This window comes from Falco rusticolus, chromosome 1, assembly GCF_015220075.1.
Source record: "Falco rusticolus isolate bFalRus1 chromosome 1, bFalRus1.pri, whole genome shotgun sequence".
Classification (NCBI taxonomy): Eukaryota; Metazoa; Chordata; class Aves; order Falconiformes; family Falconidae; genus Falco; species Falco rusticolus.
Genome location: NC_051187.1, coordinates 39,090,361 through 39,106,279, shown reverse-complemented (window position 1 = coordinate 39,106,279; position 15,919 = coordinate 39,090,361). Strand labels below are relative to the sequence as shown.

The 15,919-nt window shown below is 42.0% G+C and overlaps 1 protein-coding gene across 1 annotated transcript in view; it reads left to right on the top strand.

Annotated features, from left to right (window-relative positions):
* HIC2 (HIC ZBTB transcriptional repressor 2) overlaps nt 1-5,865 on the top strand; it is a 43,316-nt gene extending 37,451 nt beyond the window's left edge. The window contains exon 4 of the mRNA XM_037375311.1: nt 4,041-5,865. Within this exon, the coding sequence (XP_037231208.1) occupies nt 4,077-5,789 (1,713 nt within the window). The 5' untranslated portion in view covers nt 4,041-4,076 and the 3' untranslated portion in view covers nt 5,790-5,865. The remainder of the gene's footprint in view (nt 1-4,040) is intronic.
* Nucleotides 5,866-15,919: the final 10,054 nt, after the last annotated feature.

Here is a 15,919-nt window from a genome sequence, read left to right as displayed (position 1 = left end):
TATGTCTTGAATGACTAGGAAGTAACTGAATCTGAAAAAAGACTAATGCTATTTGTCCAAGCCCTTCTGTTATTCTGTTTTAAATGCAAAGGAGTTAAATTTTGCACACCAAATTCAATGATAAAAGACTGTGACCCTATTGAGACATCTACATATTCTTGAGGTCTGGGGTTTGTTGTTGTTTGTGTTTGGTTTTTTTTTAATTAGAAATGCATCTGAGCCTTTTCTGAGCCAGGGCTCCTCTGAACTGGGAATATGTTTCTTCTCTTTTTGCAGAAAACAGAAAATGAAGGGTTCTTACAAATTATACTGAGATACAAGAAATATAAACCACTGTGATTTTTCAGAGCTTTTGGGGGCTTTTGTTGTTGTTATTGCTGCTCATGATGCTATCCAAATGTTTAGGGTTTGTTAGAGCCAGCCTCTGCAAACTAAAGGATAGCAAAGCCTTGTAAGGCAGCATCTACCATTTGTTTGGGAAGATGTGCTAACTTTTATACTGGACTTAATCTCATAGTTCGTCTTTGGTCCCATGCTTTCAGCTAGAAATGAGATCTTAGGAATGTTATAGATTAAGGAATAATGCCTGCTTCTCTTTTGCTAACAAGATTTCCAACACTCCCCTCTTCCCTCACCTCTGAAATGCATCACTGCTAAAGAAGGGTTTGTAACTGGTCAGCTCTGGATAATACCTGCAATGGATTTATTTTTGTTCAGGACTGCACAAGATAAACAAACCAGGTTGATGCTATAAAGCTTTTGTCAACAAAGGTACGTCAGTCAAAGGTGTGTTCTCTGACCCATGGTGCTGTCCTGGTAAAAGCCCTCTGTGGGCAGTTCTGGCAGAATTTTAAACATGGGGCTCTAAACCTGGCTGAAAGTTTTGCTGCCTACATTTTGTTGGGGTTGCTAAATCCATGTTAAGACTTCAGCTAACAAATTCAAATTTGATAGGCAGCGTTATAGTGCTTAAACCTGACCACTGCTTTTAAATTCTACTAAAGGTAATAACCTACACCTCATACTTAAATCCTATTGAATGTGAATACTTCTGTAAAATTTGACATATGAGATAAATAGAGGTAATTCAAATAACTTGTACTATGCTAATTTTTATGCTGCAGAACATACTGAGGTTTTAATAACAACATTATCTTCCTCATGAATGCCAGTAAAAAGCAAAACTATAATTCTACCTCTGTTTCCAGGGCTTTCCCTGCAGGCTCATTACCTGGTTTCAATATCACTTAAGGTAGAAAGAAGAAAAAAAAAAAAAGTAAAAACAAAACAAAAAAGTAAAAATCTAAAAATATTTCCTATTGATAGCTGCTGCAAACCTTGACTCTTTGCAAAGGCTTAGACAAACACATATACAGAGATTTCTAGACCTCTGCCTCAAGTGCCACATGAATGGGAAATAAGCTTGCTTTTACTTTAGTAACATACTTTTTTAGTCTGTTTAGGCAAAAAAAATATTGGCTGTGCTGTTTCCTTTCCTTTCCCATATTTGTCCTTTATGGAACACTTAAAAACATATCCAGAGATTTTGCAGGTTATGCATGGAAAAGCACCATTATGTTTGTAGTGAAAATAGTGTAGTAGTAGTCTGCTTCTTGCTATTCTTGAGCAGGATGTATTATATATATAGATGCTGTGTTATGTTGCAAGCCATGTTTTTGTCCTCTCCTATCAATATATCTCGGTGACCCAGAAGTAAGTGCTTTTACTGGCCTGGCTAGATAAAAGTGGGTATTTGGTGCCTCTGTGCTGTTGCTTCTTCCTCTTAATCAGCAATTCTGGAAGCAAGCCACTAGAACCAGACACATTGCCTGTGTGCTGCAACTCTGATGTAACTAATTACAGCAAAACTTGTTTTTAAAGTGCTCAACACTGTTCAGTGGTGGTAATCCCTGTCTCTTACCATGTTTTTGTGATGCTGAAGGGTGAGTTTCTATGACAGAAAGACTATAGATCGAGAAGAAATAACTGGCTAGCACCATGGCAAACCTGTATTCCCTCCTTCTGGTTGCCACCCTTTCTAAAGCCAGTCACCTCTGGGAACAATACTCATGTGCACAAAGGCACAGTGGTGAAACCACTGTCATCTTGGGTTCCCATCCATTGCTGAAACAATACAGAACAGAAAAATCAGAGCAGCCATTTTAGCTGTGGGTCAAGGTGACGAGCCACTGAGATCTGTGTGGATGCTTAATTAGGTGTTGGAGCACTGAATGGGGGTCACAAAATTCTACCAAATGCATAACAAAGTACCATGCTGACTAGCTAACCAAGTGAAGAAATGTGTCCTGTAGAAGAAGGGAGGCACTTGCCTGGCAGATCTGTTGGTAGAAGTATTATGTATGAGGCTAGTCAGGCAGCAAAATTGCAAGAAAAATTGCATTCATTTGCTTCTTGATAGCTTTTTTCATAAAGCAAAATCTTTTTGTTGCGCAGAAATGGATGATGTAAGTTCACTACCTTTCTGCCAAATTTAATCTATTTATCACCAATTAGTGAGAATCAGGTCTGAGGGAGGCTATTTTTAATACTGACAGTATCACTCCTTATTTCTTTTTCTTGTGTACACATACTTGACACAGAGGGAAGATAATGCAGTCTAATGCTTCATCATCAGAAATTTGATGGGACAGAACGTTGTAATGGGACTCACAAGCAATAAAAACGTTAACTGATGATGATTTTAAGAGAAAACTTAAGCTCTTCATTTCTATGACCTTATGGCCTGCTCCTTCTTCAAAAAGAGAAATCTCTCAATAATACGATGAAGTGGGAAAGGAAGTAAGGAAGTGGAAGGGCTAAAGGTGACTGTTACATGTTTGGTATGTAATTTCAAATTTGAACATTAGAAACTATTTTAAACCAACTTCAACAGATAAATGCCCATTACAAGTAATAGTTGGCACTTTCAAACAAAAAACTCAAGAAAAAAAGTTTAAAAGTTGATCTTGTATTCCTGAATGTAGCCCCAGATTTAAATTCTGGTCTTTATGTATTGCATCTACCAAACTTTCAATTGCAATTAGTTCTGATATGCCTCAAACTAGGTATTTCCTACAATCCATGCTACCGGAAAGCCAATATAAATATCTAAACTAAAATAAGTCATGAATACTGGTTTTGAAATACATGAACTACAAAGAGGTAACCACAATCTTCCTTTCTTCCTAGTACTTCAGGGTAGAGAGACAGTGACTTGAGACAGATTACCTGAGTCTATTAGTTTTAAAAAAATTCCTTCAAAACTAAAGAATTAATTTAAGAAAACAGTTTCAGATTGGTGAAGACATTTGGTGGCATTTAGCTAGCTCAACATCCTGACTTTCAGCCAGTTCAGGGTTGATTCTAGCCCTTCATGTCAATGGATTGGGACAGCGACATTGCCAAGGGGGTGGTTTGTAAAGCAGCCTTTCCTACTCTTAAGGAGATTTCCCGTTCACACCTCAGTGTGATCAATTCAATTTCAATGGATTTAGTTGCTACGTGTAATTTTCTCAACCCCAGAGCAGCTGGGTGTTATAACATTTCAACATGTAAGAGCCAAGAAACAAAACTACATGTTAAAGCAGGGAAGATGCAGCTTATGCTAATTATTTTACATGCTCAGATATGCAAATGGAAGTGAAGTAGATGCTTCTTTATTCTTCCTTTTTTTTTTTCTTGCTCTTCATCCTCCTTTTCAGACTTATGTCAGGAGAGGGAAACAGCTTTCCCCTGTGCCTAACTATTTTTTTCCTGCTGGTAACTTCTGAATAGTATTTCCAGGCAAACTATGATTGCTTTTATAAAAAGATACTTACAAATCTGATTTTTGAAAGGCTGGAATCAAATCTTAGCATGAGGAATACTTCTAGAAGACTGTATTCCAAGCAGGATCACAGCTTGCAGGGTTGAATGTACGCAGAGCTCCTTAGTCAGCGTCAAGCCTAATACAGACTGCACTGTGTACAGCCAGTCTATTAAATATAGACTTGTTCAAGTGGAAACAGCAGGTTCACACCTCTCGTCCTCCTGTTTTGCAGGTGGTAAGGTGAAGGTGAAAGGAAGAGAAGGTGGAGATGGAACTGCCAAATCATGCCAAACAACTGCTACTGCAGCTGAACCAGCAACGAGCCAAAGGTTTCCTCTGTGATGTTATCATCGTGGTAGAAAATGCCCTGTTTCGTGCCCATAAGAACATCCTGGCAGCCAGCAGCATGTATTTCAAATCCCTTGTCCTGCATGACAACCTGATTAACTTAGACACGGACATGGTGAACCCCACCGTGTTCCGGCAGATCTTGGACTTTATTTATACTGGTAAGCTCTTAACGACTGACCAGCCCGGTGAACAGAACTTTAATGCTCTCCTCACCGCAGCAAGCTACCTCCAACTGCACGACCTGGCAGCTCTCTGTAGAAAGAAGCTGAAGCGGAATGGCAAGTCCTTTGCTGGCAAGGCCGGTGGCCTTGGTGTTGGGAGATCTGCCAGGAGTCAGAGACTTTCCACTGCTTCGGTCATCCAAGCTCGCTATTCAGGGTCAAACGAGGGGTTGAAGGGCTCACATTCAAAGGAGCTATCAAAGGGAAAGCTCTCTGATGACGAGGTCTTCATCAGCAGCTCCAACCAAGAGAACTGTCACTCCTTAAGCAGGGGAGCCAGTAAGAACGGCGGTGGGGGCAGCAGTGCAAATGGGAGCACCGGCGACCAGGAGCTAGGCCTCGACCTGTCCAAAAAAAGCCCGTCGCTCCCTGTTGCAGCCTCCCACGATGACACGCAGCACAGCGAAAGCCAGCATGGCTCTCCCCAATCTGCCTCAGCCCCCGCAGCCAACAGTGCCTCATCGTTCGACGAGTCTGGAGTCGGAGCCCCCCACAGCATGGCAGACAGCAGTGACCCCATGGAGATGGATCTGAGCGAAGAGTGCCACCACTCACTGACAGAGAGCAGCCAGCGCAAGGGCCTCCGCCACTCGTCCCGCAAGAAGGAGTGGATCAAGAAAGACAATGCCTTTGACCGAAAGGAGGGGGGCAAAGACAGGGACGAGGGTGAAGGGCTGCCCAATGGTATCCTGCTGGGGCCCTTGTCCAAGTCTGTGGAGCGGAGTCTGGCCGGGGCCTATGGCGCAGACCTACCCTACCCGTGTAAGGAGGAGGTGGAAAATGGTAAGGAGAACAGCGATGACAGCGGCCAGAGTGAGAGCGAGAGCGGCGGGCACACTAGTGCCAACTATGTCTACCGGCAGGAGGGATTTGAGCCAGTGGCCTATGGTGACAACCTGTATGTCTGTATCCCCTGTGGCAAAGGTTTCCCCAGCTCTGAGCAGCTCAATGCCCATGTGGAGACGCACACTGAGGAAGACCTTTACATCAAGGAGGAAGGCACATACGGCGGCAAGGATGAAGCCGAGGATTTATCCAACCCCAACCAGTCCTACGGCACGGAGTCCCGGCCCTTCAAGTGTTCGGTGTGTGAGAAGAGCTACAAGGATCCAGCCACGCTGCGGCAGCATGAGAAGACTCATTGGCTGACGCGGCCCTTCCCTTGCAACATCTGTGGCAAGATGTTCACGCAGCGGGGCACCATGACACGGCACATGCGCAGCCACTTGGGGCTCAAGCCCTTTGCTTGCGAGGAATGCGGGATGCGCTTTACCCGGCAGTACCGACTGACAGAGCATATGCGTGTCCACTCAGGAGAAAAACCTTACGAATGTCAACTGTGTGGTGGGAAATTCACCCAGCAGCGCAATCTGATCAGCCACCTGCGAATGCATACCTCTCCCACATAAGCCAAAGACTCCAGAATGAGCTTCGAGCCCATCCGCAGTGATTTACCTTTCTGTAGACTTGCTGCTTAAAAAAAAAAAAAAGAAAAAAGAAAAAAACAAACAAAAAAGGGGGCAACTCCCCATACTCTGTTCAGTCATGGGAGGCCTAAACAAATGTAGCTTTAACATTTTAAAAAAAAAAAGTTCCTTTTTTCCCTTTTTTTTTAAAAAGAAAGGTCCACAGCCAAGCTGATGCATTTAGTCCAACTTTCCCTCCAAATCTTGGTGATCTGGCAAGAAATGCCACCTCTTTTTGTGCACATTGATGTCATTGCCATATTGATTATCTGGAGCAGGTAGGGGGACTGTGGGGAACTTTCAGCCCCTGCTGGCTCCTCCCTCCCTGCCTCTTTCTTTTGTGTTACTATCATGCTACTTGTCTCCTCTCTTGAAACCAGATTAGTAGGGGCATTTCTTGCCATTAAAAAGAAAATAAAGTACACCTTTTCAGTGGCCTGAGTAGCTGTGAAATAACATAGCATTACATTCACAAGCCAGAAGCTCTGTCTGTGGACCATGTCACAGGGTTGGCAGCCCCCTCAGATACTGTGGGAAAGCCATAGCAGTGGTGGAACCCATCACCCTCCCCTGGGCTGGCGATGGTGGGGATAGCAGTCTACCTGGTGTGCACCAGCCCGAGTACTTCACTTAAAGGAATGGCGATGCCTTCCTCACCATCCCTCCCTGTTTTGGTTTTGATCTTTATCCTTGGCACACGTAACCACAAGCCACCTTTTCCACAAAACACACAAACCTCTTCTGCCTTACCCATGACTGAACAGGGACTGGATGCCCTGGGAATTTCTTTCAGTGAGCAGGGGGTCGTCTTTACTTTTCTAGTAGTTTCGTATGAATATTCTTTGCTTAGAGGTACTTGTTTTATTAAAGGAAAAACCATTGTAACGTTTATGTGAATGTTTGAACTGGAAGGTCTGAGGTTAATTCTAGGGTGGGTGGGTGGGGAGGGGGTTTGATGTAGGCTGGACTTGCTACAAGTTCCTTAGGTACTTTTTTATTATTTTTTATTTTATTTTTTGTGTGTGTGTATGTTTTTAGCTTTCCTCCCTCACTAAAGAGTGAGTCTGTGTGGACAGACTTGTTACCTTTGCTACCTCTTGAATTCATGAGAACAATAAGATGGTTAGTGAAAGATTAGGCATTCTTTTTCTCTTATTGTAAGTAATTAAATGTATAAAAGTAGAAGCTAAATTAAAGTTAAGGGATTTTTACCACCCCGTCCTTCCATTAAAAGTCAGCTAGAGAAATGTTAAAGCAAAGCTTGGCCAAAGACAAAGCAAAAAATACACTGAGCCAGAGGCTGTGCTGGCAGCTTGGACTGGCTCATTCGCAGTCTCTTGGCTGTTTGTAGTCACTTTTAGATAAAAGAAGAAAACGTCTCTGAGCTTTTTGGGCCCTTTCCAGCTTTGTTTATTAAATCTGGATACTATGGGGAGGGGAAAATGTCCCCCTCATCTTCCGCTCCCCCAGCACATCTGGGTCAGTCTGTAAACACCTGGCAGGACAGAGGGTGAGGGCATAGCAGCCTATAATTTACTAGAATCCAGAGTGCAATAAGGTGGGGGAGAGGAGGAAAAAGAAAACCAAAGTGTTTCATATCCTCCCTTTTAGACAATTTAACACACGCACACAAAAAAAAAAAAAGAAAAATGAAAAGAAAAAGAAACAAAATGTTCTTGCAACATCTGCATAAGACATCACAGCCAACAGCTGCTATTGGTTTAGGAGAGAAGACAGAGAACTTAGCCCACCAATTCTTGGCCCCCTTGACTTTGTTGGCGTGACCTTGTGGAAAGCTATGGCTTATTTCAAGCCTCCCGTGACTGTGGTGGTAAAAATTCACAGCCAGTAGAATCATCCCTTCTGAATTGAGTAAGGTTTACACTTGTGTTTTTTAATTTTTTTTTGTTTGTTTGTTTTGTTTTTTCCACTCAAACCAGTATAGTCTTGATGCGTAAGGTTTACCAAACCTCACGTTTTGTCTTTTTTAAAAAAACAAAACCAATTTTTTAAAGTTTTGACCAAAAAGAAAAAAGAAAAAAAAAAAAAAGAAGAAAGTGAGCATGTTTGACTAAAACAAAGAAATATAAGCTTCATTTTCTATTGGGGTTTTTTTGTTTGTTTTGTTTGGGTTTTGTTGTTTTTTTGTGGTTTTTATTTTTTGTTTGTTTTTGTTTAGGTAGACTAGTCCATGAGAAGTTTTTGGGTCAATTGAATGAACTGAGGAAACTGGAATCCAGGCTCCAAGCAATAGACAACCCAAAGGCGCTGAGCCTTGGCCTGGTGTCATGTACAGGGAACACGCTCGCCCCTCTCGCCCACCGCGCTCCTGCGCGCTTCTCCCAGTGCCATTGTCTGCTTGCTCCCGGATGCTGTGGAGCTTGAGAGGAGAGCATGGATTTTCATTTTTTTCTCATTGTGCTGAGATGCGCTGTTTTCTTTTGGGGGTTAGGTGGGGTTTTAGTATCTTTAGCACTTCCACATTTTGAATATATTTTGAATTCTTCTCTCCTTGATTCCTTGCCAAACCCCCCAAGAACATCCCCAAAATAGTCTTTGGGGAGGACAGGGAAGGCCTTGCCATCTACTTTTTTTCTCAGAGCAAGTCTCAGCAGGGCCCAGGGACAGCTGTGCAAGATTGGTTCCCAGGTACTTTCACCCTGCCTTTATCTTCCCTCCAGCCATCCTGAAGCTGAGCTGAATCCCATGCTGGCTTAGGCTGAGGCCAGAGCAGGCTCCCCTTGCTGCCGGCTGGCTAAGAACCCATCACGTCCAGATTTTCAAAACAATTTTTATCTCCCTTAGTGAGAAGGGCATGGCCAGGGATGAGCCCTGTCCCCCGGTGTGGGTTTTCCCCAATTCACTTGTGGCCCTGCAGTTTGCCTAGAGGGGTCTGCCACCGTTGCGGCACATGGCCAGTGACAGGGGTGGCAGGCGGGTGTCCCTGCAGCACCCACCCCTTGGGACAGCAGCTCGAGCTGTGACCTACCGAGCCAAGCCACAGAGCAGCCAAAGGCAGATAACCTGTTCCCCCTCACTTAACTCCATCTTTACAAGCATGTGTGTGGGTGATGTAGCCTCTGCCCTCCCCAGGCCCCCTCTTCATTTGTTTCTTAAGCCTTGGGAATCATATTCAAGTTTCACAACCCAATGCTATTTTAAAAAAAAATTTTTTGGAGCATCTTTTTTTTTTTACTTTATCCCCTCCCCAGCACTTAAACAATACGACATAAAGTCTGTGTACAGCAAGAGTATTGTACAAAAGAAAATTTTGTTCTTTTTTCAAGTAGCTGTGTAAAGTTGTGTTCCATAGATTGAGTATAAACAACATTTTCCAAATTGTGACAGTAATAATGAATAACTAATAATACTCAAAACTTCAGGGACTGTTTCAGGCCTGCTTGGGGCCTAAACACTCAACTGCATTTGTACGACATAGTATTGTATCAAACATTTTTCTGTATTTTAATGAGAAAGCAAAACACTAGTTTCATATTTAAGATTTTAAGAGTTTTAGGGTGGGGGGGAGGGAGCTGCATTTTTGTTTTTTTTATTTTATTTTAATTTTTTTTTAAATACACAAAGAGCCTCAAGAGGAATAAAACAATTTAAAAACAAACAAAAAAACAAAAAGAAAAAAAAAAGAGGCCAGGCAGCTTAAGTATATGCTTTAGTCACTTAGTTCCAGAATGTTTTCGGAATAACAGGAGAAAAAAGATAAAATAGCAAAAGTTGTATAAAAGAATAAAGAAGCTCATACCCAAATTCACAAAACTATTTTTTAAACCAAAGCACATTTGAATGAGTATGGAACCTCACTTGGCTCAGAAAAGTACTAATATATTTATCTCATTGTTTACATAAACTTTTACAGTTTCAGACCTCAACAGATCTAGGGGCCAGTCAAAATTAATCTTTGCTTTTTCCATTGGTTTGTCTCTGAAGGCTGCACAGTGTTCCCCAGCTTGCAAGGGGAGGTCTGTGTCCCAGCCTGCATTCCAGCACTGCTCGGGGAGGGCGAGGAGAGGGAGGGCAATTAGAAATATGGCTCGTAGGTATTTTTTTTTTTTGTCTTCAACTCATGAGAGATGTTGCTGGGAGTGAGACCCAGGCACTATTGTGGAGGCATTCCAGCCTACCTCTTCCTCAGAGGAGTCTGAGGGTACCAAGAGGGTAAAGAGAGATGCAAGAAGCTCTAGAGATAGAGAAGGATGTTGTCATAAGATGGTGGGAGCTGCTGTACCCAGCACATCTCCTTAATGTTAGCCATGGGGAGCTGGGCTGAGCTGTTTTCCAATCCTTTACTGCAAAACCTCCAAAAACAAATTTCTGGCAAAAAACCCAAAAACCCAGCTCTGTGCATTTGGGGGAGTTGGCAGAAGCCACAAAGATCACAGAAGACACCAAAGAGCTATTGACATGCAGCTTCTGTGAGGCTTTGAGGCTGCTGACGTGGAAGAGTACGCACAACTCTGAACCGCCCCTCTGTGCTGGGCAGGGGCTGTGGCAGAGGTGGCTGATCTCCCTGCGGTGACTTGGGTAGCTTTAATGGTCTGGCACGAGGACGAGAGCTCGGGCACCCAGCTGCTTCCTGCTCAGAGTCGTGCTGGGGCCTGAGCTGCCTGTTCGGACCATCTGAGCCACCTTTTAATTAAACAGCTGGATTGATTCACTCCAGACCTTACAGTCAGGCGCAAAGAGCCCAACCAAAACTCCTAAGGTTTTTTAGGTGGAAACCTAAGCTTGATTTGCATGTTAAACAGTTTAAAAGTGACCAATGATCATGGTTTGCTGAAATACTGCTGAAGCCAAAAAAAAAAAAAAAAAAGTTTTTAAAAAAAGCTCCCCATCATTAGTCTTGATCCTTTGTAGCTTTTACCTTCTACACCAAAGCCACCTCAAACATTTGAGGGGGGGCTGATGGAAAATGAAATATTAATTTTGCCTGGTCTTAATATCTAACAAAGATGGTGCAAACACTATTTGACAGTGTTGTTTTTGTATCAATATGTATGTGCAGTAATGAATGTATTTATTTCTCAGATTCTGTATGCACAGTTTTGCAATGTAATTCAGAAAGTTGCAAACACAAAGATGTGTCCGCAGGGTCTTCTCTACAGGATTTCAAAAAAATGAAAAAAATATATTAAAAAAAAAAGAATCTCAGAGACTCTCAGCATAGCCATAAACCATAACCTGTGAAGACAATACAAAGACTGGACTTTTGTAGCTTTGCATAGAAGAGGAATTTATGTTTTGCTGTATTTAAATGTTTCCATTTACAGTGTCACTCTTTTAAGATTCCTGTTTTGGTTTTTGTTTTTTTTCCTCTCTCGTGTGTGTGGAAAGCATTGTTTTCAAGCAGTGCAGGTTCAAAGTCTGGGTTAGCAGTATTTTACCGTGTCACTTCAGTTCTGAAAAGCAGGAGTATGGGTCTTGACCAGGGAAACATCCAGTGCACTCAGTGAAACAAAATGAATTCTGAGATGACTGCTGGCAAAATCTGGAGAAGGTAAAAGTCATCTGAGGAAAGGCTGTGTGCTTCCAATTGTGGCTTGTGACTGAGACAAGCTCCTTTACTGAAGCCCCCCCCCCATCCCTCACTTGCTGTTTACTGTGATAGTAATAAGGATCTCAAAAGTGGGGAGTCGATGCCTAAGACAGCTAGAGGAAGCTTCGTGCCAAACCCAACAGCCTCTGTGCCATCTTGTTATGGGCCTCGCAAACTATACTGAAGCATCGGATTCCCTATAGCGTAAGATGGTTAAGAGTCCCCAGGAAAAGCCGTACTTCACAAAGCCTCTTGGTCCCACTATTGGTGGAATCAGTAGTTATGGATCTGCTCCACCCTTAAAAATTATCATGAAGGATGTTTGTTGATTTCTGGATATTTGCCAAATTCAGAAACTTTTCCAATCAGCTGTGGTGGAGTTAAGGGAAAAGCAAATGAAAAACAGAGAGACAAAACCTCCCTACACTTTAAATGGGTTGATAGCAAATGTCTAGCTCTGCCAGAAAGTGGAAATACTCATCACTGAGATGGCATGTTTGAATAAACATCTGTTTGAGCAAGAGTTTAAAATCTAAATTAGCTCTGAACTGTAATTCTGGAATAATTAAATAAGAGTTCTAGCATTTTTTTCTTAGTTTTTGTTTAAACTTAAGGATTTGCTCAACATCAGCAAAGTCTCTCTATTTATTGTAAAACCTTTTCTTTTCATAAGCTTACTCTTGCACTCCAGAACTGGCCATATTCTTTAAAAAATAAAAATTGGGGTTTGCTTTCAGTAGCTCAAAGTAGCTTGTTGCAATGTTTAAGTCCCATGGTACTTTACTGCCCTGATTTTAGTGTAGGAAGCAAGCAGTAGCTGATTCTCAGTCCCTTTCCACTCGTATTTTGCATTTTTTTTCAGAGTAGGGTTAGAAATTTCACCTTTGATGATTTCCCATTAGACTCACTAAATGTGCTGCTTTCCTATAAAAAGAAAAGATTTGGGATCCCTTGCGAGGCAGTTCCAGCTCTGCTGTAAGGCTCCTAGCTGGACCTCCTAGTCAGGAAAGCTTCTTTGTTTCAGCCGTGGTTCATCTCTGTGCCACAACAGAATTGCTATTTATTTTAACTAACTGGACTCAAAACTACCGGAACATAAGTTTAGAGCTAGTTTTTTCAATTCAGTTGTCTCCTATCACCATCCTCCTCTTCCCCTTCTTCTCCCATTTTCCTAAGCCTTTTGAAGCCCACTGTTGAACACAGGTATTAGTGGATCAGTGTTTTCTGAACAGAGCAGGCCCTGCAGGATGCAGTAGGGAAGGTCTAAATCGAAATACTTCACGCTATACTTGTTGGCAGTTAGGGGATACACTTCATAGGCTTGCTCTCCCTAAGGAGTGGGATGTTTTTTAAACTTTCTCATTCAAAAGTTATCAATTGAAGCACCTAGCACAACTATTGCTCTAACTTCCACTGGAGTTTTGACCAGCTGGGGATTACTTTTCTATGAGGAGAGGACCTTGTTCTGGCTGGCTGGCTGTTTCCCCCTATTTTATTTTATATTTTAATTACAACTGAAAAAGGGATGTTGCATCTCTGTCCTTTATTTTTATTTTTATTTTTTTAGTTTTAAGCCTTAACTATCAGTCAGTCTAGGAGCCCTGGATGTTTCCTGGGGAGGGGGAGAGGAGGGAAAGGCAAGGGAAAGGCCGACATTCCTGCTGCAATGTTCTGTTCATTTCCTTCAAGAGCTTGAATTCAGGTCAGAGCCACATATAGTTGTGGCTTCAACTCAAGTGTCATATAAAAAGATACAGAAATTATAATATGATCTCAGCATTCAGAAATTTGCAGTCTTAATGTACAGTGATGAAAAACTGTTATTTTATGATCTTTTCATTAAAAGCTTGATTGAAAAATTACATCTTTTGCTCTAGAATTCACCCAGTCCCTATAGCTCACTCTCTCCATGTTCTCTCCTCCCTTATTAATCCTTGCCCAGGGATCCAAACCAGCTACTTCACAAAGCAGAGCCACACACATACGTAGTCCAAAGAGCCACACACAGCTTCTCATTGTATGCACCTATGCACTTTGCTCATAAGCCAAAAATATGACACTGAGAACATAAGAAAGGAGTAATCGCATGGGCCAGGCTGGCATACAGAAAATGTGCAGGCAATGCAGAAAGGAGGAATCGTAATTTCACCTTTTTTGTTGTGACCCTGAGCAAGTTGAGGCTGTTTTTGAAAAGTTACCCCTGCTTTGTCCCAACCACACTTTGAAAACAGTGTTTGTCACAGACAGTAGATGGTAGATGGACCTGCTGATCTGAAAATCCCTTCAGTCTATTTGGGCTCTAAGTCTAACTCCCCGGGCACATCTCTGAGGAGTGGAGAAGCAGCTGAGGCAGAAGTTTCCTAAAAGAATTTATGGTTCTCCATCCACCTGTGGTGCAGGTAGAAAGGAGAAATGCTTCCAGGGAAGATGTCTGTAAGTAATGACAAAAGCACCCACCACAGATTTCAACCTCTCAAATTTCAAGATCCAGACATATTTCCTTGGGCAGGTTAAGTGTGACCCTAGTAAAATTAATTAGCATTTCTTTGGCCTGAGTTCTTAACGATGTTTTCTGGTTCCTAGGCCAGCTTTTGGCTCTAACGATCCCTCAATAAGGATACCTATTTAATGCAGACAAATCAAGCATCTTCACCATAATGCAAGAGCCAAGGCTAGTATTTTGCAACACTTTGTCACACTACTCATCACCTCACTTTTGCCATTTCTTCCAGAGCCTGTCTGAATGCCTTAATATGCAGCAGAGTAACCCCGGCATTGAATTAATATACATTTTTTTTCTTCTCCCCCCCCCCCCCTTTTTTTTTTAAACACAATGCTGACTATATTTTAAAGTGACTGACTGAACAAGCTTCAAGTTTAGTCAGTTTTCTGACAGGTTGCAAAGTCAGCAGCACTGGTAAGAAAATCATTTTTATTTGTCCTTGGAGATGTGTTTTACCCAGCAAGGTTAAAGAGAAGGACAAAAATGAACAGAAAAACAGATGAAGAGCTACAGAAAACCAGAGGCTGTTTTTCAACAGCTCAGATGTGGTAATGAGCCTGTATTCTTCTCCCAGCTACCAGGGACTTGACTTTTCCTTTTTTTCTCTTCATTTCTAATTTTTTCGGGAAGTTGTTGCTTCCTGGCACCAATTTCTCTGTGGCATAAGTGGTTTCCAGCATAGTTAATAGATTGCATGTTCTATTTTACTTTCTTTGCCGTGGTCAGCTCCTTTTAATCTCATAAGATCCCGTGACAACTATACAAAACTCTTCATATAATAACTCACAACTGAAATGCAGCTGCCTCTGTGGTGGAACACTGAAATATGTACAACTGAAGTGCAGAGCGCAGGATGTAAAGGATACCAGATATGTCTGGAATGCCTGGGAATTTGTACTTTCTTCCCTCTGCTTTCACTGCCCCCATTTATTGGTAGGCCTTTTCTCCCAAACCCACACTTGCTTTCTCTCCACTACCCTTCTCCCTCTTGAAGAGCAAACAGACATCGGGTCAAACCTTCGAATGACAGGTTTGGTTTTTGCTTTTCTGCAGGAAATATAATGTCATCAAAATTGGAACTTTTCTATGGGAACAAAACTTACAATTATTTTTTAAATGAAATTTTGTTTCAGCCACTGTTGAGGTCCCATTTGGAACCTGCTGAGTAGATGCAGATGCAGAATGTTTGTTTGTTTCATAAGATCTCTGATGACTAGTATCACATTCAGAAGTTAAAAGGACATTTTTTTAAGAAAAAGAATAATTTCAGGTCAGTAAAAGCCAAAAGACTAGCACTTCACTTTTCAAATTATTTCTAAAATATGCATTCATCCTGTTCTGTATTGGAAATAAACTTTGAAGCGCTGGAGGTTTTATCTGCAAGTCATGGTAAATTTTCAACAGCTCTAAGAACGCTGAAACTGTTACCAACTATTAATTTTGTGTATCCCTCTGGGTGTTGTTTGTCTGGATGCACTACAAAGTTGCCCAGGTTTAAACAAATTGATTTTGAATACACTTGTGCAAAGCCTGCTATGAACCAAGTTTAGTGTGACCTGGCTTAAATCACTAACAGCTAAAGCTAGTGCATTTGCCTTAGCAAAACTCACTGTCTTGTTCTTTTCTTGCACAGTGAGAGCCACCTCCTGCAGCCCCCTGTAAGCTGCACCTTGATAATCCAACTGAAGGGGTTCCCACAGGAAAGGCTGGCTGCTATCAGCAGAGTCATTAAATCTTTTGCTCCTTTCATGTTGTATATATACAGTCTTAGCTCCCAACTCAGGACAATGGGATTCTTTATGGCAGGAAGCAAACTACCTAAACCACAAATAATGCAATAGTTGCATCCAGTTGGGAGCCTAGCCCTTGGACTGCAAATGTAATGCTGCTTTCATCTACCACCGCACATTACTGTTTACCTCTGGTCACAGTGTGCTTCTGGTAACACTACTGTTTCTTGGTGTTAATTTCATTAAGGCTGTGTTCTTCCAGCATCTGAAGCCAACACCCATCCTACCC